The sequence below is a fragment of the Oryx dammah genome, unplaced genomic scaffold, assembly GCF_014754425.2.
Source record: "Oryx dammah isolate SB20612 unplaced genomic scaffold, SCBI_Odam_1.1 HiC_scaffold_21, whole genome shotgun sequence".
NCBI lineage: Eukaryota > Metazoa > Chordata > Mammalia > Artiodactyla > Bovidae > Oryx > Oryx dammah.
This window is the reverse complement of record NW_024070205.1, coordinates 4,554,796-4,580,580: the sequence shown is the minus strand read 5'-3', so window position 1 is coordinate 4,580,580 and position 25,785 is coordinate 4,554,796. Positions and strand designations below refer to the sequence as shown.

Here is a 25,785-nt window from a genome sequence, read left to right as displayed (position 1 = left end):
GCATGCTAGGATTCCTTGTCCTTCACTATCTCCCGGAGTTTGTCCAAGATTTTGTCTATCGAATCAATGATGCCATCCAACCATCTCATCCTCTGCCACCCGCTTCTCCTGCCCTCAACCTTTCCCAGCATCAGGGTTTTTTCCAATGAGCCAGCTCTTTGCATCAGGTGGCCAAAGTCTTAGAGCTTCAGTTTCAGCATCAGTCCTTCCAATGAATATTCAGGGTTAATTTCCTTTAGGATTGACCTCTTTGATCTCCTTGCTATTGAAGGACTCTCAAGAGTCTTCTCCAGCACCGCAATGCAAAAGCATCAGTTCTTCAGTGTTCTACTTTCTTTCTGGTCCAGCTCTCACATCCATACATTACTACTAGAAAGACTATAGCCTTGACTATTATGGACCTTTGTTGGCAAAGTGGTGTCTGCATTTTAATATGCTATCTAGGCTTGTCATAGTTTTCCTGCCAAGAAGTAATCGCCTTGATTTCATGGCTGCAGTCACCATCTGCATGGATTTTAGAGCCCAAGAAGAGGAAATCTAGGATGATTCTATATTATAGCAAACAAATCCGTTTGCTTTCGTTTTACTTTGTCTACTCATCCAGTTTCTTTTATAGCACATACCTGCTCAGCCCTGTGCAGGGACTGTTGGAGACCCTAAGACTGTGATATGTTCCCTCTTTTCATGGAGCTTGAAATACTTTTGGATTAACAAAATTGTATGAAAGCAATCCAAGTAGAGTAAAATGTAAGTACAATAGGGTTCAGTCAAGGGTCTAAACATATGGTGCCTAAGTGGCCAGGGGCACAGATTAACATCGGATAAATTTACCTGAAAATAGACACAAAAAGAGCACTTTGGGCTTTGGATTAGATGAGGATAAATTCAGTATGAACATTTTAGTCAGCTTACAATGGTCATCATAAATCAATTCATTTAAAAATTAGTTTCCAAGCGCCAAACATGGTGCAGGCATCGCGCGTGGTTTAGACAAGGACTGTCGAACAAGACAGCTTCCCTTCTCTCGTGCAGAGTGAGACTCCGCCTAACATGCTGTCCCAGTAAACCTCTCATTGTGGAGGGTCGTACAATTTGTCAGTCAGTCCATATGCCTACCCTTTCTAAGTAGCTTCTCTCAGTGATGAAAGTGCAACTTGATTTTGTCGTGAGAGAATAATCCCTTTTGCTACTGCATTTTAATTACAGCCGACACGTATGGAGTAGTTATTTATATATCGATCAATGTTATGAGCATCCGGTGTGTCTTAACTCAATCTTTAAAAAGCCCTGTGCTGCAGGTACTATTATTAGCCCTGTTTTGTAGATCAGAAGACCTAGACACAAAAAGTAAATGTAACCTGCTCACTGCCTTAGCTGGGATTCAAACCCAGCTTTATCAATATGGGAGCCTTTGAGTAAATTTTAAAAGCAGGCATTTAGGTATGGAGTTCCTTGGGAAAGTTAGACAGACATGTTAGTAGTGACAATAAGCAGGAATGCACTAAATTATCAATTAAAAAGAGAAAGTGCATTTTAAAAACCAGATTGTATACGTGCTTTGGAATTTAGACACCAGTCTTTCTAAGCTTCGAAACTGCCTGTGAAAGAGAGCTGAGCCCTGAAAGCCTCTGGACCTTTCAGTAAGCACAGGCACATCACGTGGGTGACGGTGTTGGCAACGCTGTGTGAGTGCCACACGCATGGCAGTTTCTGTCAGCACCGTTTGTGCGTTTGAACTTCATCAAAAAGCAGCAACCATCACTCTCACAAAGTGTTATGTTTCTTTTTGTTACTTGGATTAAATGAATCCTATAAGAATTCTAATAGAATTCACTTAATGAGCTCTCTAATTAGGTATCAAAAATTTTTTTGACTTGAGAGTCAGGAAGAAGAGTAAAGAAAGTGAAGAAGCTAGAAGCCAGGGCTTGTTGTTGGACAGATTTCGTGGTTTATATTAGAATCCTGGTGAGCAGGAGAGGGGCCCCTCTATTCTCCTCAGAAGCCTCTGCAGAGAGAGGCCTCTGCACTGTCTGTGGGTCTAGGGATTACGTTCTTGTTCTTTAGTTGCTGAGTCGTGTCCAGCTCTTTGCAAGCCTGTGGACTGTAGCCGGCCAGGCTCCTCTGTCCGTGGGATTTCCCAGGCAAGAATACTGGAGTGGGTTGCCATGCCCTCCTCCAGGGCACCTTCCTGACCCAGGGATCACACTCGCATCTCCTGCATCAGCAGGCGGGTTCTTTACCATCTGAGCCTCCAGGGAGGCCACTAGGATTATGAGGAGCTGCCAAAATGGAGAGCGCAGATTGCTGCTCCCAAGGAGAACAGAGTGAGATTAGCAGCCCGGGGCAGCATGCACCATATCTGGGAGTTAAGGCCCCAAACAAATAGTTTGTATCTAGATTTGATCCCAATAGCAATCTCTCTCTTTAAAAAAAAGTTACGGTATTCAGTGTCACATATGTGTCTGTTGGTGATAATTTGAGTCAGCCACTCTACATGGCAAGGAGCCAATTTCTAGAGGAAGAATTCCAGGCTTGCGGTGACGGCACTTCCATGCACCTCGCAGGCAGAACGATAGCACCCTCGGTCATGATTCACACTTCTCTCTGTCACAGCCCTAAACCTGAGCCCGTCTGCCCCTCCGCAAGATTCCACATGAAGATGACGTGAGGTGTCTGTGTTCGATCTGACTGTATGTAACTCAGATCTGTTCTCTGTCCTTGAACAGGAGTCCACTGTGAAGAGGACGTGGACGAGTGCTCGTCCAGCCCTTGCCGCAATGGGGCCACTTGTGAGAACTCTCCTGAGGGTTACACTTGCCACTGCCCATTTGATCCCCGTTCTGGAGTCTTCTTTGGAGGCAGGGACTGCTCTGATATTCTCCTGGGCTGTGCCGATCATCCGTGTCTAAACAACGGGACATGCGTCCCCCACGTCCACAACGGCCGGCACGGATTCGACTGCCTGTGCCCTGCTGGCTACACCGGGTCACGGTGTGGAACCGTCACCACGCTGTCCTTTGAGGGCAGCAGCTTCCTGTGGGTCTCAAGTGGCTCAGCTCTGGCCCAGGACTCAGGCTGTACCATAGCCCTCAGGTTCCAGACAGTCCAGCCGGCGGCCCTGCTGCTCTTCCAGGGTGACCAGGACGCGTTTGTGATGCTGGAGGTGCTGGCTGGCTTCGTCCACTTGACCGTTCAAGTTGGCGATCAGCCAAAGGTGGTCCTGCTCATCCCCCACGACACCAGCGACGGAGGGTGGCACGCGGTGGAGTTGACGTTTGCAGAGGCTGTGACCCTCGCCCTACGTGACGACTCTTGCACGGGGACATGCATCGCTAGGGCTCCTTCTCCATTTGAAAGTGATGGGTCATCAGCGTGTGCTCTCCAGAACTCCTTTTTGGGGGGGTTGCCAGAAGGAAGAGCCCACAGTGGTGATGCTCTGTTTAACGTCTATAAGATGCCATCCGCCCCTTCGCTGGTAGGCTGCCTCCAAGATGTGCACCTGGACTCAAATGCCATCACCATAGAGAGCATCTCATCCAACCAGTCTCTGAACGTCAGGGCAGGCTGCGCCCGAAAGGACTGGTGTGAGAGCCAGCCTTGTCACAACAGAGGACGCTGCCTCAACCTGTGGCTCGGTCACCAGTGTGAGTGCTACAGGCCCTACCGCGGCCGCAGCTGTCATGGAGGTGAGGGGGCTGGGGGCTGGGGGGCTGGGGGCTTAACGGCCAGGCTGCTCCTGGCAGTGATGACCCCGCAGGACGCTGCTGCTGGCTGCCCGCCGACGGGAAACGGAGCAGGCTGGGGGTGTGCACTAGCTCCGTCTCAGTGAATGCGTCCCGCGCCAGGGTTTCAGCCATGCAGAGGAGCGAAAACTAAGCCCATAGCTCCCATCCAAGCAGGTTTCCTTCTTGGTCTTTACAAAATGCTGCTATAATCTTATCATTTGTGGTGTATCAGAAATTTCTTGTATATTTTACTTGAAAGGGAAGCAGTCTTTTTGAAGAATAGGCTATGAAACTAGTCAATACCAAGTCCTAGCTCAATGGCTCATACGTAGTAGGTGTTTCTTTCCTAAGAAACAGTTACTTTCTTGCCCTCCTTTCTATGCAGTTCACACTTGCTCCAAAATCGTGCCTCAGTTTAGCACTTTTATAAACCACCAATTTTATTCAAAGGTGTATTTTTAAGAGTTGCATTGAAGAAAACAGGTATTCTACTTACGTGTCCAAGAAAGAAAATATTTTTAAAAAGTAATAACACGGAAACTGGGTAGATGCCATGAACTAATTGATGTAATTTCTCTAGCAGATGAGTTTGAAATGCACTTCAAAAGCCTTACTTCCGACATCGTTCCAAAGATTGCTGTTGATAGTGATCAATATATACCTGTTTCTTTTTATTATGATTCTTTTGCACTGAAAATGTCGGAAAGGTAATTGCAACAGACTGCTTTGAAGTGCAGCTGTAATTCACCCCAAGATTTGAGAGTTATTTGAAAAAGGACGACATCTGGTAAATAGTCTTCTGTGTTTTATATGAAGTAAAATTGAAACCAGCCTTGGTCTATACCCTACTCCATGTATGAAGGGCTGAGAATTATTAGACACTATTCATGGGTCTCCCCCTGACCACAATATTCATTACAAATCACGGACCTGCCTGACAATGAGGTCTGGCATCTACTAGCTCTAAGTAATATTTTAAATGGAATGGCAAGTTGTTTTGAGATTTTTTTAAAAGGAGAAAGGGAGAAATTATACTGCAGCAATGTTCAGTTTTTGAAGAAAATCTAATTGACCCAAGGCAATATTTTTCCTACATATACAAAATAACAAACAGATGCTGAGTCATTTTGACCAGCTTCCAATTGCGGTGACCCATGAGGTTACTACTGACTGCAGTGATGCTAACTGTCCTGGTAAATAGATTCAAGAGATGCCAGTCTTGTGGGTTCTGGTTTGCTTTATTTTTTCCAACTTGGAAAACTCACAGTCTTGAAACCCAGTTCCTGAGTTGGTTGGTTACCTGTCCCCTGTCTTCCTCCAAGTTCCTCCCCCCACCAACCCTGCTGCCCCCACCCCTCCACTATTTGAAACTGGTTAATCCTCATGAAAAAGCTTCAGAAGATATCTCCTTAGGGAGTAAGTTCTGTAAAGTCTTCTCTTTCTGAACTTCTTGGTATAAGTTTAAGAAAAGTTATATTTCAGATATCACCTCTTAGTCATAAATTCAGAGCATCCTTGTGTGCATTCTGTCGCTCAGTCGAGCCTCACTCTTTGTGACCCTATGGACTGTAACCCGCAAGGCTCTTCTGCCCGTGGGATTCTCCAGGCAAGCATACTAGAGTGGGTTGCCATGCCCTTCTCCAGGGGATCTTCCTGACCCAAGGATCAAACCCACATCTCTTAGGTCTCCTGCATTGGAAGGCAGATTCTTTGCTACTAGCGCCACCTGGGAAGCCTCAAAGTGAAGTCGCTCAGTCGTGTCCGACTCTTTGCGACCTGTGAACTGTAGCCCACCAAGCTCCTCTGTCCATGGGATTCTCCAGGCAAGAATACTGGAGTGGGTTGCCATTTCCTTCTCCAGGGGATCTTCCCGACCCAGGGATCGAACCCAGGTCTCCCACATTGCAGGCAGACGCTTTAACCTCTGCACCACCAGGGAAGCAAAGTGTCCTGTATTTGCTGTCATCTTTGAGGAATGTTTGCTGGGGAGTTTATCCTATCACAGAAGATGCTTGCAAGCTCTATGGGACAACCTGGAATCTTTCTGTCATTGTACATAGATGTTCAGGAGGGAGGGGATGTGCTGAAAAGTACAAGGTGAACTTCACCCAGGTCTTGATCCCGGCTCAGCGTTTCCCAAACATGGTACCCATTGCAAGGAACAGACAGACTGGATGGAGAATTTAGCTGGCTGACCACACATGGAAGACAGAGGGGCTTCCTGTATTGGAAAGCTGATCATTTAAAAATAATCAAGTGTCTCAATAAGAAGAGTTCAGAGAAAATTTTCTCAAAACTTGTCTGCAAGTGTCTGTGCTTCCTTAGAAGCATAGACATGATTCCTTAGGCATCATTTTTTGATGCTCCATATCAGTGTTATCTTTTCATCCTGGCTGTGTCCAGGAATGGGGAGCTTCCAAGATACTGTTCAGTATAACATGTCACTGATCTCCTTCCTTCTAGAGGATGTTTCATTAATAGAGGCGATTGACATATGTTTTATCTGCAGTTATATACCTAAACTTTGAGACTCTTATGCTCTTGGAATTAGAGCTTCTTAGGCATAGGATACGCTTCACTCCATGACTGAATTTCTTACTGCCGTGCATGCCAAGTGTAGTGGCCCAGAACTCTGCTTATGCACCGCCAGGCGCGAGAACCCATTCATCCTTCGTCTTCCTAGAAATCCCCTAAAAGTTGTTTCTTGGTCCTGAAATAATGTAGGATGACCTACCCTTCCATTCATTGTCTGCATTGTAACTCTTGGAGCCGATGCCAATCTTGCTCACATGTGTTCTCCTGAGAACACAAATATTTGGATACAAGTCTTACACTATCCAGGCCGTCATGCCTATCATGCTAAACACACCCAGCTTCTTCCAATACTTTCCATAGGGGCTCATTTTCAGACCCTCCATTGGTTGCTTGCTTGCTTGGGAATAAATGTGCTTATCTGGCTCCTAGTTGGGTCTGAGAGTGCAGAGTGCCATGCGACTGTGACTTTCTCATTCTGGAGAACGTTCTTCTATTCTGCAGCCTAAGATCACACTGACCTTTGGGCAGCCGCATTCTGGGATAGGCTCACTTTGAGCTGTTCTCACCGATGGTGCTGCAGAGTTCTGCTTCTTCCACCCTAAACCAGTGAAGTGCGTTTAGACCCAAGTGGCTTTTATTTATTCTCAATACATTTCTTCTTGTTGCAGTCCATCAATCATTAAAACTTGAAGTTACTTTTCAGCCGTATTTGTCATCCCTCTCCAGGACACATCAACAACACATACAAGAATCATTCTTTCCGTGTCCCCAGACGAGTCATGTATGGCGTCAGGTGCTTCTAAAATCATGTACTAAATCACGTGCTCTGACTGTGTGCTTGTGACTTCTGAAGATGAACAAGACTGCTGAAGAGTCAAGCTTCTGAGAGAAAGAAACCGCTCTGTGTTCTTTTTAATCTGGATCCACAAAGTGATGCTGTAGGCGTCCCAGGATGACCAGCAGGGACCACCCCTGAGCTGAGCGGTTCTGTGCATTTTCCCAAACCTCGGGAACATCAAGAGCCAGCTTTCCTTATTAAACATTTTATCTCACATGAAAGCACTGCTGTGTGTTCAGAGATGTTAGCCTCTTCAAACGGACTGTTATATCTAACGGCGCACTTTGAAAGCCACCTGTAGTTCCCCGGAGCGGGTGGTCTCCAAATGCAGATTCGAGCTGTAATGATTCTGTAAGAAATCAAGACGGAATTCTGAAAATGCAGCCTTTTATGCGGGAGGTCTTCAAACACGACGGTTGCCTGAGCAAGTTTCACTGTAGTTCAGCTAAACTAAAATATGTCCCACCTTTGTTCAAACTTCAGTGGAACCATATGACATCATTTAAATACGTTGGAATATGCCATTTTTCTGGGTCGGACGGGGATGTGAAGACGTGAGACGGTAATATCTTTAAGGTGATGCCCTGTCTCGTGCATCAGTGATTTCCAGGTTGCCAAATTCAGCAGTCAATTTTCAGTCCTCACCTGCCTTGACTGCTCAGCAACCATTACCACAGTCGAATACCCCCTCTCCCTGGTGGCTCAGCTGGGAAAGAATCCACCTGCAATGCAGGAGACCCCCAGTTCAATTCCTGTTACAGGAAGATTGGCTGGAGAAGGGAGAGGCTACCCACTCCAGCATTCTTGGGCTTCCCTGGTGGCTCAGCTGGGAAAGAATCCGCCTGCAATGTGGGAGACCTGGGTTCAGTCGCTGGGTTGGAAAGATTCCCTGGAGAAGGGAAAGGCTACCCACTCCAGTATTCTGGCCTGGAGAATTCCTGGACTGTATAGTCTCTGGGGTCACAGAGTTGGAAATGACTGAGTGGCTTTCACTTTCGCTTTGCTTTTCTCCTGAAAACCCTTCCTGGGGGGCATCACTCTCTGGGTTCTCTTTCTATCTTACTCATTTATCGGCTCCTTTACCTCCAGGTGTCTGATGCTTAAGGGCTCAGTTCTTGGACGTCTTCTCTCTCTACAATCATGCTCTTGGTGATCACATCTAGTCTCATGGCTAAAAAGCCATGTGTACACTGGCAAATCCAAAATTACTATGGCTCGCGCCAAACGTCTTCCCTGAACCTCTGTATCTAACGGCTGACTAGACACTTCCACCTGGATATCTAATAGGACATCTTAAATTTAACATGGAATCCCATTCCTCCCCCACCCAAATCCCTTCCTCCTGTTTTCTTCTCCATCTCTGCAAATGGAAACTCAATGCTTCTAGGTACTTAGACCAAACTCCTTGGAGATGAACTTGCCCCAGAAGATCCTGTTGGTCCTATCAAAACATTTCCAGAATCTGATCACGTCTCCCCATCTCCACCAAGCCACCGTCATTTCTTTCCTGCATTTCTGCAATAATATCTCTCCTTTCTTTGGGGTTTTGCTCAAATAGTACCTTCTCAGAGCTCTTCCCTGATGACTCCATTTAAAATGCCAGCTCCACTCCCACCCCCATCTCTCTCTAATCCCGTTGTCTGCTTGACTTATTTTATACCAAAGAAACTGTCACCACCTCACATGCCACATAACCTCTACCCAGCTGGAATATAAGCTTTAGGAGTATGGAAACTTGTTTCTACTGTATCATCGATGCTTTTGAAGGTCCGCCTCCATTCATTTTCATGCCCCTCAAAGGTTTTCTTGTGGTGAGGCACACCCATAGCGTCGCCACGTCTGTGCACTAGAAACCTCTCTGTCCCCAGGAAATGTTGGGTGAGTTCAAAACTCAGCTTTGTCCAACTTCTGTGTGCTCCATGCCTTTCCTTTACCCACCAAGGACCACAGGAGGAAGAGTCCTCCTCTTCCTTTGTTCAGCTGCCTCACCTCCTATTATTATCAGGGCTATCTTCCCAAGTGAAGGTTTGCCAATCTAGTTCTTGATTTCTTTCCTTTGCAAGGAATAATTAGGTTTAATGCCACTTGCTTGAGGATGCTCCCCATATAGCAAAGACGACGATCGCTCAAAGAGTCTGCTTACATGTCCTGGAGAAAGAGCTCTTGCTCCCCAGACTTCACCAAGCCAAGTTGGAGCAGAGTAGTATCTGGTCTTCCTCCTTTCAGTCCCACATCTTCAGGGCAGTGAGGAGGAGGCACGGAGTTTCATCAGTGCAGAAATCTCTTCCTCCTTGTGACCAGTGGACCTCGACTATAAACTGTGCACCGAAATCTAAATTCAGAATAAAGTAAACCCACAAATCCGGAAAATCAGGCTAAATTGTCATTCTGTTGAATAAGTCTGTCATGAACTTTAAAAACTATGGCTGTATTTGTGCATATATACATATATATATATATATTTTTTTTTTTTTTCATTATGGGTGTCCCTGATGGCTCAGTGGTAAAGAATCCACCAGACAATGCAGGAAATATGGGTTCAACCCCTGTGTCATGAAGATCCCCTGGAGAAAGAAAAGACAACCCACTCCAGTATTCTTGCCTGCCTGAGAAATCCTATGGACAGAGGAACCTGGCAGGCTACAGTCCATGGTGTTGCGAAGGAGTTGGACGCGACTGAGTGAATAAACAACATTTTTGCATTGCAATTGTGTGTGTGTGTGTGTGTGTGTGTGTGTATAATCTTTTGCTGCTTTTTACTTGTGAATCTTAAGATGTTTCTTCTTGGTTTCTCCTCCTCTATTTTGCTATTAAAGAGTATGTGGCAGGCAGATTTGGCCAAGATGACTCTCCTGGATATGCTGTTTTTCATCTCAACAAGGATTACGAAGAGGACCTCACGCTCTCCATGTTTGTTCGAACACGCCGGCCGGCCGGTCTGCTCCTAGCTCTGGGAAACAGCACTTACCAGTACCTCCGTGTCTGGCTAGAGCACGGCAGGCTAGCAATGCTGATTCCAGGTTCTCCCAAATTACTAGTAACATTTGTTCTCAGCGACGGAAACGTCCGCTTGGTATCTTTGAAAATCAAGCCAAATAAAATTGAACTGTATCAGTTGTCACAAAAGCTAGGATTTCTTTCTGCTTCTACGTGGAAACTCCAAAGAGGAGATGTCCTCTACGTTGGTGGACTGCCTGAGAGTCGAGAGACTGAGGTTAGTGGTGGATTCTTCAAAGGCTGTATCCAAGATATAAGGCTAAACAACGAGAACCTGGAATTCTTCCCAAATTCAACAAGCAGCACAGCCCACAATGCCGTTCTTGTCAATGTGACCGAAGGCTGTCCCGGAGACAGCCTGTGTGAGGTAGGATTATTCCACGGACTTTGTCCATGCTGTCCCCTCCCTCCTGAACGCCCTCCCCCCGCCATCCTACCCCGCCCCTCCAGGCTGTCACAGAGCACCAGCTTTGGGCTCCCTGCGCCATGCATCAAACTGTCACTGACTGTTTTACATATGGTAATCTGTATGTTTCAGTGCTATTCTCTCAAATCATCCCACCCTCTCCTTAACGTTTCTTAAGATTGTTTTGACGTGGACCATTTTTAAAGTCTTTATTGAATTTGTTACAATATTGCTTCTGTTTTATATTCTGGTTTCTTGGCCTCAAGGCGTGTGGAATCTTGACCCCCAACCAGGGATTGCACCACACCACCTGTTTTGGAAGGTGAAGTCTTGACCGCTGGACCACCAGGGAAGTCCCCAGATGACATGTTAATAGAGTGATGGGCATAAATGCAGATGGAGCGCTCAGAAATTCCTTTGTTAGTGCTTCTGTTTTGATTACTTTGTGAGCAACCTTGTGAGGACTCAGGTGATAACAGTATGTTTCTGACTCAGAGGCGGGGCTCCTGGAGGGCAGAGGTGTCACTCTGTGGGGACCCAGAGGATCTAAGTACCAGCTTCTCTGTTTGGCTTTTGATAGGATCTTGGAAGGGCTTCCCAGGTGGCTCAGTGGTAAAGAACCCACCTGCCAATGCAGGAGACATAAGAGACCCAGGATCAGCCCCTGGGATGGGAAGATCCCCTGGAGAAGGGCATGGCAACCCACTCCAGCATTCTTGCCCAGAGAATCCCACGGACAGAGGAGCCTGGAGGGCTCCAGTCCATGGGGCGGCTAAGTGTCAGACACGACTGAAGCAGGCACGCGAGCACACGGCATCTCGGACAATGAAAGGGACCTCAGTTTCCTCACCAGGAGAAACGAGAGGTAGTCTCTAACTCAAATGTGCATTAGTGTCATCGAAAGTGTTTGCTAATTTGTAAATTACAGAGACTATTATTATACCTTTGAAAATCTTCCTTGTGCTATAGGAGATCAATATTATAAATTTTTATTTATTTCCCTTTTCCTTTTGATGGTAGCAGTAAGTTTTATTCTACTTACCAGCCAACAGATATAAAAATGTTCGATACGTAAATAAGTAGGAAATTAACATGAACAGATTCACAGAGTCTTGCTTGGCTCCTTTCCGCATTTAGCTGCCAGAGCACCTTATGCCTGTGATTTACTGTCTACTCAGCCCAACCCCTGTCACCATGGAGGCGTCTGCTACCCGCTGTGGGACGACTTCTCCTGCTCCTGCCCTGCGAACACAGCCGGGAAGGCCTGCCAGGAGCTGCGCTGGTGTGAACTCGGCCCGTGTCCTCCCGGCGCCCAGTGCCTGCAGCTGCCTCGAGGCTTCGAATGTAAGTGCAGTTTAGACTTCTTGCCACCCAGTCCAGCTGGGCGTTTCAGTTGGTCGATGAGTCGACCCAGAAGAAGAACACAGACACACCCAGCTCAGCAGAGAAGCTTGTGGTTGCTTCCCCCAGCGTGAGGGGTGGTGTAACAAGCCTAACACAAGTGTAGTAAACCAGGGTAACCTCATGACATATCCCACCCCTGGGTTTCAGGGGGGTGGGGAGATGGTGGCCATAGCAACTCCAAACCTACATCCTGGATCGTGTAAGGCTGATTTCTAGAGAAAGAGCTAGCCGGCTGATATTTGGCTTTTCTTTCCTCCTTGCTGATTATGCAGAGCAAAAGTACCAGCGTGAGCCTGTTGCCATCGGTTAGCTATGAGGCCTCCAGTGGCTCACCTGCCTCCATAATCTAAGGCTTCCTCTGTAAAACAAGGATAAAATGTCTGCTGGACAAGCAGATAAATCTCTGTGTGTGTGTGTGAGTGATCATTGTATGACCTTGTGTGTAGACAGCCAAACGCATTAAGCACTCAATTCCGGTTTGCAAAGAGTATTTCCCTCAATCGGAACAGTTTTCCTGCCCGAATGCAGCGCTACTCAACAGTTTCCCAAATGTTAGCACGTTGAACCCTGTCCTCACAATTTTGACATGTCTACGTACTGGCAACACAGCGATTCATTGTCTGTCTTTTCTTCTACTTGAGACAATGCGCAGTTCAGTCTGTAGCCAACCCTCCATGTTTGGACTCAACTCTCGTCTCTCTGCCTCGTTCAGTGATTTTGCTTCCGAAATTTTTCTCTCGCCCGCCAGCAGCAGCATCAGTTCTCCCACCAGCATATAAACACACTGTCAAATCCTCGTCACAAACTACTTCCCCTCATTCCCTTGGGGGATGACCCCTGCCCCCATCCCCGCCAACTCCCTCCCATGTTCCTGCCCCTTTCCTGGTGGGAGAACCCCTCCGGGAGCTGGCCTCCACACGCTCCTCACGTCTTACTGTCCACTCTTCTTGCCTTCACCCCATCAATCAGGCTCCCCCCACCTCCACCCTGAACCCTCCCAGCCCAGAGCCTCACAGGCTGCCTCTTCACTTCACTCCCTTTCCTACCCAAACGCCCTCTTCCCTGGCTTCATTTTTCTTTGTGGCTCTTATCATCCTTGGATGTTTTGTTTTATATGTATTTGTTCACTTGCTCATCATCTTTTCCTCAATACGCTTCAAAAGAGAAGGAGGTATTCACTCTGGTTTCCTACCTTACTCCTAGCACTTAGAACAATGCCAAACACATAGGAGGCTGTCAGTAAGCATTTGTTTAATGAATATCTGTTTTCTTCAAGTTAACTCAATATTTTCACTTAACTGCTCTAGACTTAAAGTACATTGCCTGCATACAATTTTAAAAATATATAAAATACCTTGTAAAACAATGAACTAAAATAATAGTCTGGAGCTAGAGGGTAGATGGCCCTCAGGCCCGTTAACAACTGAGCCTGGAAATGACTGAGGACAAGTATATGTTTACTTTGATGTTTATGTGTTTTAAGATGATATATCAACGTATCAGGTGACGTGTGAAATGTATTGCATTGTGTATATACTTGGGGAGCTTTTCTTGAAGAATACTCATACCCTCATGTTTCATATTTAAGAAATAATGTACTACACATGGGCTTTCCAGGTGGCGCTAGCGGTAAAGAACCCACCTGCCAATGCAGGAGGCATGAGAGACCCGGGTTCAGTCCCTGGGTCGGGAAGATCCCCTGGAGGAGGGCATGGCACCCCACTCCAGTATTCTTGCCTGGAGGATCCCATGGACAGAAGAGCCTGGTGGGCTACAGGCCATGGGGTTGCACAGAGTGGGACACGACTGAAGTGACTTAGCACACACACATGAACGTATGCTACACACATGAAGAAAGCATGATGAATTTGCATAAAGAATGAGATCAGGCCTGAAATGTGATGCAGAATTTTAATGCCACCTTTTGCCTTGCTCGACCCTCTGAATTCCTTGCTTAAAATAGTTTACTACTTACTCATTTTATTATTACTCTTTTGATGGAAGTACTAAAGTTGTTTGTCCCAGTTATGTTCTACAAAAGGGTTTAAATCATTCTGAATGCCTTCATAGAGAAGAAAGAAAAGGGTTTCTAAAAACAGTGGCACTCACCACACCCCAGGTGAGCATTGTTGCCTTCTGTCTTCATGTGAAGGACTTGGACGCCTTGGAAAGGCATGGAGGGCTCTTCATTCCTAGGCGTTGCCTCTGCGGAGAGAGGAGAAATTTGCCTCTGACCTTTCACAGAGTCTCAGAAACATTTTTGATGTATGATCTATCTTAACAAAGTGGGGGAGGGGGAGGGAAATCAGTAGGAGGGGTGAACTTTCCTATCCAACAGATATCACCCCTAGATCACCTTTGCTCTGTTGTATGTGATCTCGTGACCATTTGGTATGTTTTTCGAGTGAGATGTGCTGAAAAGATAGTTCTGCTAGAGTAACTACTTTTGAGAGTATAGCTGGTACATTACCCAAATTTACCTTCAGTACCTAATTGTTTCTATCTGTGCATCCTATAAAAAGAAAGAGACTTAAAAATTACAACCCACCTTAGATAGAGACGTGTTTATTATGATAAAGTTCCCTGAAGGAAGGCAGAGTATAAATGGTACCTGCACGGCAGTTCTAACTCCGATAACAAGGAGTGACTGCTGCACGGTCAGCATGTCTGTGAGACGAGTTATGCAGCGTGACAGACGCCACTCTTCCTTCAGGAGCTGGAGGAATAATGAGATTTGTCATGTTAACATTTATGTTAACATGTTACATGTTGAAGCATGTAATGAGGCACTTCTTGCTCTTTTCCTCCCTAATCACAACCTGGCTGGAAAAAAAAAAAAAAAGATCCACCACAGTCAAAAGCAATAAAATCAAGAGCAATGTTAATCCAGTCAAATAATCCACTTGAATTTACTCATGTTGAGGTTTCTAATCATTATCTCACTTTTCAGAATTAAGGACTGAGTGACTTTCATACATTATTCATTTAATAATATTTACTGAGCACCTACTCTATGCCTGGCAGTGTTCCAGGCACAGGGCTTAGTGAGAACCTAGACAGAGAATGTCCAAGATCTCATAAAAGTTCATGTTGTAGTGAGGAAAGACCAGGAACAAGTAGGAAAATTTTTACTTATTATTATTATGTATTATTATATATATATATACATATGAGTATTTTATATATTATATTAAATGTATATTTTATATATATAAAGAACCTGCCCATAATGTGGGACACCCAAGTTTGATCCCTGGGTTGGGAAGACCCTCTGGAGAAGGGCATGGCAACCCGCTCCAGTACTCTGGCCTGGAGAATCCCATGGACAGAGGAGCCTGGTGGGCTACAGTCCAGAGGGTCACACAGAGTCAGACGTGACAGCAACTAACACTTTCACTACTTCACTATTATATTATTATATTTTTTATTTTGTTTATTTTTAATTGGATTGTTAAAGAAAATTTAACAATGTAACTTCAAATAGTTAGAAGATGCTATGGAGAAAATCAAGCAGAATAATTGAAAAGAGAGTGGATTTGGGACGGAAACACTTGGATAGTTGGGGAAACCGTTTCAGAAGAGGTGACATTTGAGCACGTATTATGTTGAGAAAGAGGCGGGTGTGGGAAGAGCAGGGCCCAATATCCCGTCTAAGTAACAGCAAGGGGAAGAGACAGTTTGGGAACAAGCGTGTTGTCTTCAGGAAACAGCAGAAGCTTTTGTGGCTGTAGCACGTGAACAAGGAAGAGTGGCCGGAACTGGCGCTGGAGAGTCGGTCAGGGGCTGGGTCACAGAAACTCTGTCCGCCGTGTGTGGGACTTGGGGCGTCTTTCTGGATGTGGTGGTAACCCGTGGGGTCTCAGGCTCAGGGGTGGTTGGTGCGTTGCTCTGCAGAGCAGTAGAGACCAGAGCACTGAGGAAGAGCTGGAAGAGTCTGCATCTGAAGTGTCCGAGGTTGGGCGTGGTGCTCCACGTGTGAGCAAACACAGTGCTGGGAGGTTCATTTCGACGGAAAGCTGGGAGACAATGAGCATAGAGAGTTGCCTGTTGGATCGGGTCACGCCGCTGCCTCCATGACCTTGACCAGAGTGGTTTCAGCGACGTGACGGGAACCAAAGGCTCAGTGGGAGATGTTAAAAAATGAAATGGGAGATGAGAAAGTGGAGACAAGGTGAATATAAAACTATTCGGAAAAAGCTTTGCCAGAGAAGGAACTAGAGAAAAATGCAAGAGGGTAGGTGGGAGTCAGGGTAGGACTCGGGTTTTCATGTGCAATTGCAGCCTATTTGTGTGAAATGAAAGAAGGGGAGGGAAAATGATGATGTAGTACAAGGGGAGGTTCCGTGTAGAAGGTGGAAATGAAGGGGACCCAAGGCATGGCCGGGACAGCTGAGCCTGGGTGTATGCGGCAAAACCTACAGCTTCCCACCCGATTAGGGAAAACCCAGCGGTCCCCTCCTGTGTGCTTCCCCTTGACTTTGACACTAGGACCCCACTGACAACATTTCTGACGCCTGACGTGTGCAGGCTCCCCCTGACCAGGCAATTCCGCAGCACCAGCTGAGTGTCCTACAAGTTCTCACAATTCAGTGCACCTCTGACTCTGTCTATCCAGGCATAGTGTGAGGTCTCACAGGCCATGGGCTCAGTCCCGCTGTAAGACTCCCACCCCGTTTCCGATGCCGACCACAAGTCCAGGTTGTCACTCGTGCTTCTGACCAATCGGCTGTAAATCTGAGATTCCCACAATCCCCACCTTAGCTCAGTTAATTTGCGAGAGCAGGTCACAGAACTCTGGGAAACACTTACTGGTTTGCCAGCTTATTGAGAGATCTGCAGAGGCCCCTGATGGACATCTGGATGAGGAGATACACAGGCAAGGTCTGGGAGGGTCCCCAGTGTAGGAGCTACTGTCCTGAGGAGATGGGCTGCGTGGCCGTCCCAGTGTACCTGTGTTGAACACCTTGGAAGCTCTCTGAACGCCATACTTTGGGGGTTTTGTGGAGGCTTCTTTATGTAGGCATGCCTAATTATTAAGCCCATTTTCCAACCTCGTCCTTCTCTAGAGGATGGGCTGGGGCTGAGAGTTTCAGGCTTCTAGTCATGGCTTGGTCTTCCTGATGACCAGCCTGCATCCAGGCTCCATTCAGGAACCCAAGCAGAGTTATCTCATTACAACACACATGCTCCCAGTGCCGTGCTCTCATCATTTAGGAATTTACCAGGATTTTCGGAGCCTCAGGTTAGGAACCAGGGGCAGAGAACAGTAGATATATTTTCTGTTATTATACAGATGAGAAAGGCAATGCATCCATTATAACGTCCATATGCATCCCATGCATCCATATAAGCTCCAATACTCTGGCCACCTGATGGGAAGAGCTGACTCCCTGGAAAAGACCCTGATGCTGGGAAAGATTGAAGGCGGGAGGAGAAGGGGACGACAGAGGATGAGATGGTTGGATGGCATCACTGACTCAATGGACATGAGTTTCAGCAAGCTCTGGGAGATGGTGAAGGACAGGGAAGCCTGGTGTGCTGCAGTTCATGGGGTCACAAAGAGTAGGACTGAACTGAGCAACTCAGCAACAGTCTATTATAACAATAGAAAGCAGAGTGGATCCAAATTTGCCAGGTTTACAGGTTAGGTGGAAAGCTGAAGCAGTTCTTCTTTCTCTTGTTTTCTGAAGAACATATTAAAGGAGATCATAAACTGACAGCATCAGATATTTTAAGAGATAAAACACTTGAATAGAAAAATGCAGTGAGATTGCCCCACAGTGCTGTGGTCATATGTGATCACGTATACATGTCATACAGTGGAGCAGATGGTATGGTTTTATGATTTTGCCCATTTCACAGCTCTTAGTTAGGCACAGACTGGTAACTGGACACCTAATTGGAGTTTGCAGATAGTAAATCAATCATTTAGACTGCTACTTTTAAGAGTCTCATGGTCAGCTTCCCAGGTGGTACTAGTGGTAAAGAATCTGCCTGCCAGTTCAAGAGACACAAGAGATGTGGGTGAGATCTCTGGGTCAGGAAGATCCCCTGGAGAAGTAAATGGCAACCCCTCCAGTATCCTTGCCTGGAAAATTCAAGGGACAGAAGAGCCCAGTGGGCTACAGTCCATAGGGTTGCAAAGAGTCGGACATGACTGAGCACACATTCAGCTAACTCAGAAGCCAGTGTCCACTGTTAATTCGCTTGTAACCGTTGCTAGACTTGAGATTGCTTTGTGCTTAGTTTCTTGATGTATAAAATGGGTAATCAATGCTTTATTGGTGGGAACCAAAGTAAAATAATATTGGAATGTATTAGCGTTTCAGTGGAAAAGAAATATATGATTCGGGTTTTGGTGTCAGACCTTCCAGGTTTGACACTGTCTTCATTAACTATTAGCCATTTGACCATGAAAAAATTACTTAACTTCTATGAATCTCAATTTATTATTCTATAAAATAGAAATGATATTAATAATAAACCTGTATTTAAGAACTTTGTATTAAAAGTAATATAAAGAGAACTAACAGAGTGCCTAGCCCATATCAATCAATACATGATGGTAATAATGTCTTGATCATTAATGTTAATAAAGTTAATTAAGCAAAAGAGTTTGAGCAAGCTTCAGGAGCTGGTGATAGGGAAGCCTGGCATGCTGCAGTCCATGGGGTCGCAAAGAGTCGGACACAACTGAGCAACTGAACTGAAGCAAATGTTACAGGTTTAGTCAAGTTGCTGACTGGCACTGCCTTCTCTCTTTAGGTATCGCAAATGCTGTTTTTAATGGACAAAGCCGTGAGATAATATTCAGGAGCAACGGGAACATCACCAGAGAGCTCACCAACGTCACGTTCGGTTTCAGAACGAGGGATGCCCACGCGATCATACTGCAGGCAGAGAAGGAGCCTGAATTCCTTCGTATTCACATTCGGGATTCCCGGTTGTTATTTCAGCTGCGAAGCGGCAACAGCTTTTATACGCTGAGTCTGACGAGTCTGCAGCCCGTGAGCGACGGCGTGTGGTACCAGGTGACCATCTCCATGACAGACCCGGGGGCCCAGGCTTCCAGGTGGCAGATGGAGGTGGACGGGCAAACGCCTCCTGTGACCAGCGCAGTCGCTGCCGGGAGCCTCAGCTTCCTGAAGGATGACACAGACATCTATGTGGGGGACCGAGCTAGCGACAGCACACAGGCCCTGCGAGGGTGTCTAAGCACGATCGCAATCAGCGGCCTCTATCTCTCTTACTTTGAAAACGTCCGTGGCTTGATGAACAGACCTCAAGAGGAGCGGTTTCTCAAAGTCTCCGGGCCTCCGGTGGAGACGGGCTGCCTGCAGCTCGACGCCTGCCGCTCCGGGCCCTGCCTGCACGGAGGACGCTGCGAGGACACCTACCGCTCCCACCGCTGCGCCTGTCCCGCGGGACGGTCGGGGCCACACTGCGAGCTCGACGTTGATGAATGCCTTTCAAGCCCCTGTGTCCACGGCAACTGCTCCGCCCCCGGCGGGGCAGCCTATTACTGCAGGTGTGAGCCTGGCTTCACCGGTGTGAACTGCGAGTCGGAGGTGGACCACTGCCAGCGTCACCAGTGTGCAAACGGGGCCACCTGCGTGAGTGACGCCAACGGCTACTCTTGCCGCTGTCCTGGAAATTTCACGGGAAGGTTCTGCAGGTGAGCATTAAGCGTTAGTCGCTCAGTCGCATCCAACTGTTTGCGACCCCATGAACAGTCGCCTGCCGGGCTCCTCCATCCATGGAATTTCCCGCGCGAGAATACTGGAGCGGGTTAGCCAGTCCCTTCCCCAGGGGGTCTTCCCGATCCAGGGATGGAACCAGCGTCTCCTCCTTGCAGGCGGATTCTTTATCTTCTGAGCAGCCAGGTGAGCATCACACCCACATAGAGCGTGTCTGGAGGTGTGCGCACGTGCACAGATGCACTCAGGTGTGCTGAGCAGGGGCTCACGGTCACCGCCATGACAGTGCAGGCCCGTGAAGACAGGATTGCATCTGTCAGCACGTTCTACAGAATTTGGACCACATCCTTCAAGCAAAATGTCTTCTCAGTCACCTCGGGCAGCGTATGTCTTGGGAACGACGGGCCCCGGAATTCGAGCCTTAAAGCCGCAGGAAATAAATACAGTGGCAACCAATACAAGAGCTGAATTCTGGTTATGTAGGAGGAAGCATGACTCCTATCCCTGAAACAATGCCCTGGGTCACTTCAGGCAGGTCAATGTTACAAAATTCTGAAAAGTCTATGTTAAAGTATAGTTTCCAAAATGGGAATTCATGACTCTCAGAATGAGCATGTTTTGAAGACTTTGTCATGAATTAATGAGGGAACCAGTAAGATAAAAATCAAAATGTCAAAGGACAATACAATTATATACATAAATATGTACGTATAATATATATGTATGTGGCCTTCTGTGATGGCTCAGTGGTAGCGAATTCACCTTCCAATGCAGGAGACATGAGAGATGTGGGTTCAGTCCCTGGGTTGGAAGGACCCCCTGGAGAAGGGCATGGCAACCCACTCCAATATTCCTGCCTGGAGAATCCCATAGACAGAGGAGCCTGGCAGGCTACAGTCCACAGGGTCATGAAGAGTCAGATATGACTAAAGTGACTAAGCACGCACGTAGGAACATGAGACCGTTATTTCCAGCAAGTAATGGATTCCAGGATGTTGACAAGAATGCCTGGAGTGGGCTGGCAGCCTGGAGACATTACAGTAGTTCAGAGGTGACACCTTCACTGGATGAATCTCCTGGTAGACACATATGTAGTCGCAGCTACAAGGAGATGTATTTTTGTCTCCATAATATTGTTGTTCAGAGCCTATGAAGGCAAGACACAAGGTTGACTGCTGAGTACTGACATTCCAATACAACGTGACTTCTCATAGTTAACCTACTCATTTGCCAACAGGTAACTGAATGCTTAACAGCAAAGACATTCAGGATCAAAATAAATAGTACTGCTGTGGTGACTTTGGATAAGTAAAAGACACATATATGCCTAGGAACCAGTGCTCCAGTATTTTTTACTGCCTAATTCATCAAAGCCGAGTTTTCAAAGATTAAAGTTTTGATTCAAAAGTACTTTCTAACAAGATTCAAAAATTGTTTATTAAACGTTAAGATGTATACAAAGCTTCCTATTTGCATTGCTAATTGACCTCTTCCAAAGCTGGTTGACGTTTTTGGCTCTTTTGAAAAATCCTTATGATATTTTCTTTTTAAAGTCAAATTGATTAGCTCTTGTGGGAAGAGACACACTTACCATATAGGCTGCTTTCTCCATATTAGCTGCAGTCTGCTGAGCAGAACAAAATAAAACTCATTTTATCTTTCTTGAATATTAACTATGTATCTGATTCCATGCATAACACACACAGTGTAGTTAAGGACCTAGACACTTTAAAGTCTTTTTAACCAGCCCCGTCACAGCCCTGGATTTTATCTGGTAGTAAAGTTCTGCTTAGCATCTAACAATTTGTACTGGCTTTTATAGGCATTCCTTAATATATAAAGTTGTGTTTTTAAACAAAAGAGCCACGCTGTGAATTCACATGTACTTTCCACTGAGTGCTGTATACAGACCTCCTGGACAGCATTTGGCTTGCCTTTTGCTAAGTCATGAATTATTGGATGAGGGCAGCAAGTGTTGGCAGGGCAACCGGAGTTCGGCTTCAGTGAGAGGCAGCGGAGAAATCACACGAGTGCTTGGGTACCAGAGTCCCGGCCTTTCTTTCCTGACATTTATAGAGATGCAATTTTCCTATGGCCTGAAGTGATTTATTAGCCAAGCAGCAGCAAATCTAGCCATAGCGAGTTTCTTTCCAACACTAAATTTATTGCCGCCACCACCCCCGCACCCCCCGGTACAGATCTTATCTCATGAATGAGCACTGGGTAGAAATGGAAGATGGATAGGCACGCTCCTTACAGCGCCCTCCAGCAGGACCTGTGGACCAAAGAGTGATCCATGTCCAAAACAGCACAGTTCAGCGTTTGTAGCTCAGTCGGCCTGAGCACCTCATTAGTTTGGCACGGACAAGATACACGGACTTTTCTAAAAAAGTGTTCTTGAATGAAATGAACAAGATGAACCGCAGTGACTTTTACTTTTTTCTCCCTAGATACCTCCGATTACCCTCCACATTCTGTGGGAATGAGAAGACCAACCTCACTTGCTACAACGGTGGCAACTGCACGGAGTTCCAGGGAGAAATGAAGTGCGCCTGCTGGCCAGGTTTTACAGGGGAACGGTGAGTCGCAGCAGAGCTTTACGGGAGGGCCTTCCAGGCCGGACAACAGTGAGACGATGCGAAGTGTGTTTCTTCTCCGCTTTCTCGTTCCCATAGGAAAATCTGTGCTTTAGTATCGGTCTGGCCAGAGTCAAAATAAAAAAGAAAAATTACCCTTGAGGTCAAAGTCAAGGACACTTTATGAGCCAAGACTTTAACTAGGGAAATATGTCTCTGAAAAATGTGAAATGTGATATTTTTCTTTCTTAGAAATACTTCTGGATTCATGTTTCTTTCCCACTAACTCTAGCACATGATGCAAACGTGGGTATTGTTGAGGTCAAATAAAATATACCTTAAAGATTGCCCTGTAGACTTACCTAGAACAATAAAAGTATACACACCTTATCCAGATGACTCTACTGTTCCCAGAGGAACCCTGTCTCCTCTGTTCCTAATGCTGGGGTTGTTGATGTGGAATTGATTACTGCTGTCAATATATGACTTGCTAAAAATGCAGGCATGTTTGTATATGCATGTGACTTGGTGAGGTGAGTTCAAGGGCAAAAATGTGCAGGTGTGTGTGCTAAGTCGCTTCAGTCATGTCTGACTCTGTGCAACCCCCCAGGCTGTAGTCTGCCAGGCTCCTCTGTCCATGGGATTCTCCAGGCAAGAATACTGGAGTGGACCGCGATTTCCTACTCCAGGATATGTCCCTGACACAGGGATCAAACCCGCGTTTCTTATGTCTCCTGCCTTGGCAGGTGGGGTCTTTACCCACTAGTGCCACCTGGGAAGTCCAAAAAAGTGCACACCCTGTAGGTTTTGTCAGATTCCCAAGGGGATCAGTGTCCCCAGGATGGTGACAAACCGAGACTACAAGATACACTGTAACAGCAGAGAACAAATGCTTGGCCATTTGTCTAGCGCTCTGCCAGGCACCCTACAAATATTGTCTCTAACTGTCTTTACATCCCTTCTGCATTTGTGTAAACTGAAGCTGAGAGGTTAAGGGAGAGGTCAGGTGTCAATTCAGATTGTGCTGCAGCCAGGTCAGGCCACCTTCAGAACCTCTGCCCATCTCCAGGATGTTTCTGGCATAAACATACGACCAGATCTTTACTTGCAGCAACTAAAAGAAAAGGGAAAGAGTTCTCCTCCATCTCTTATACCGTCCAGGGCTAGATAAATTGTTCTCTGATCAGGCTTCCTCCATTGAACAAATTAGATCAAATCCAACACCTTGGACAAAACGATTTTGACCGAATTAATTTTCCCCAGAAGAGTAGTTAGTAAAATAATGGGTGCATTTTTGCCCCATGACAACTGCAGTGTGGATTAACTGGAATTTTCTCTTTTTAAGCTAGTGCTTCGGGCACCACACAGACATAGTTCTTTCACCATGTTGGCAAACAGCAGGCAGTGTGGCCACACCTGCATTTTTCCCCTCCAACATTCAGTGACAAGGCTGGTCCTTGCTTTCTTGGTCTGCTCTCAGTGGCTGGCTCTACGCAGCACAGGCGGTTGGAGAATCTGTGTGTATGGAGGGGTGTGATCTGAAGTCACATTCTGCTTTTCACGGCACCGGTTTTTTCCGTGCATGCACCATAATAATATTGTTAACCCAGAGACCATTTGGTTGGCCTCTGATTCCATCTCCAAAATACTGCAAAGATTTTCTTGTCCAGAAATTTGAACAATGCTTTGTATATTTCAGTGCTGGTTCCCTTCTGCCTCGATGGCACAGTTTAATGTGTACTGTTATTATTCAGTTGATTAACTGATGTTTAATGATGACAGCTTAGACCTCATCCAGAGAGTTTTCGATTATTTTTCTCTGCTGCTTGCACGTTATCCCTGTTTACAGTAAACGTCTCCCTTTCCTCCAACATGGTTTGTCTTTTTTTTAAAAAAAGAGTATCTGACATTTAACCTCCAAATTGTTGATTTCAAATATGGTAAGAAAAGCAAGCTCAACATTCTCCTTCTTCTCCCAGGAATCATTTCACCAAGATAAATTTCTCCACTGAAAATGAATTTCTGAAATAGTCCCCAGGTGTTCCACGGATTCCATGCTTTCAAAGTCCTTCTCTATCATTAGTCATTTCACTGGATGGCAATGGATTTATTTTTTTTAATTTCCTGCCCATTAATAGCTTCTAACGAAAGCTCCAGTAATGATTGCTGTGTGTATGCTGTGTACTGTTCAGTTCGAAAGAGAAGTAGGTAAGCAACAGAGAAAGATAACTAGGGGAAAAGCAGAAAGCACTGGGCAGCCTCCCAAGGACCAGGGCGTGAGGCTTCCACAAAGCCCAGAGATGTTGGAAAGCTGTCATGTAACAGACCGCCTCCTCTGCCGTGGGGTCCGACCTCCAGCTCTGTGCCGTCACCCCGGCAGGCTGTGCGTGGTGGATGCTCTGAGCGCTCCGGCCCACCCAGGGCAGGGGGGACTTGGCAAGCTCCCTCCAGTCATTGAGCTCTGCTCTGCTCCAACCAGAGAGGCCTCCTCCAGCCTGGGAGCCTGAGCCAAAGCAGGGAAACAAAACGTCCCAGCTAGGCTTGGTATCCAGCGGGATAAGGAGCTGTTTTTCTGGGATGAAATCTTTTTTCTTTATGCCTTGCGGAGGCCTTGCCCCACCCACTGCCTCCTCTCTTCATTTCTTGAGCCTGGGGATTAGTGGATGACCCAGGCGCACATGCTTACCTCTTCAGAGGTGGGGAATGAAAAACTGCTTGGAGTGGACTTCACCTCAATGAGCTGCTCTGCAGAGACTTTTGAAGCTATGATTTTGTATGAATTTCCTGAAGTCAGGGAGATGCCTCAGTTACTGCTCTATCCTGAGGCCCAGTAGAGGTTTTGGCATGTGCTCAATATCTACTCAGTAAGGGACTGGGCAGTTAATCAGTGAATGCACAGAAAAGCAATTTCGGTAGATGGAAAATCAGGTGAAAAGTGACAGTGCTCCAGGGAAGAGGACAGTTTCAGTCACCTTAGAATTGGCATCACTTGTTTTTGGAAAATTTTGGCTTTTGAAAATCATTCTACCTGGACTTGGAAAGATTACAATCTAGCTACGAAACCAATTTATTAGCAAGTGCAATCTTCTGATTATGTACTTTGGCTTTTTGTGAAAAATGGAATCTCCAGGACTTCCCTGGTGGTCCAGTGACTGGGACTCCGCACTCCCGATGCAGGGCGCCTGGGGTTTGATCCCTGGTCAGGGAACTAGATCCTATGTGCTGCAGCTAGGAGTTCACAGGCAGCAGAAAGATCCCACAGCTGCAACTAAGGATCCTGCTAACCACAGCGAAGAAGCCATGTGCCGCAGCTGGGATCTGGTGCAGCCAAATGAATGAGTGGTAAAGAGCCTGCCTGCAATGCAGGAGATGCGAGAGATGCGGGTTCGATCTTGGGTTGGAAAGATCCTCTGGAGGAGGAAATGGCAACCCACTCCAGTATACCTGCCTGGAGAATCCCACAGAGAGAGGAGCCTGGTTGGCTATAGTCCACAGGGCCGCAAAGAGTTGGACATGACTGAAGTGGCTTAGCACTCATGCATTTTACATATATACATGTATATATGTAAAATGGAATTCCCAAGGAAAATAATCCAAAAGCCCCCAG

General features: G+C 46.4%; 1 protein-coding gene across 1 annotated transcript in view; it reads left to right on the top strand.

Annotated features, from left to right (window-relative positions):
- The first annotated feature begins 2,287 nt into the window (after nucleotides 1–2,287).
- CRB1 (crumbs cell polarity complex component 1) overlaps nucleotides 2,288–25,785 on the top strand; it is a 53,746-nt gene continuing 30,248 nt past the window's right edge. Inside the window, exons 1-6 of the mRNA XM_040263780.1 lie at nucleotides 2,288–2,324; nucleotides 2,727–3,686; nucleotides 9,915–10,462; nucleotides 11,680–11,845; nucleotides 18,671–19,580; nucleotides 22,053–22,181. Coding sequence (XP_040119714.1) covers nucleotides 2,288–2,324; nucleotides 2,727–3,686; nucleotides 9,915–10,462; nucleotides 11,680–11,845; nucleotides 18,671–19,580; nucleotides 22,053–22,181 — 2,750 coding nt within the window. The remainder of the gene's footprint in view (nucleotides 2,325–2,726; nucleotides 3,687–9,914; nucleotides 10,463–11,679; nucleotides 11,846–18,670; nucleotides 19,581–22,052; nucleotides 22,182–25,785) is intronic.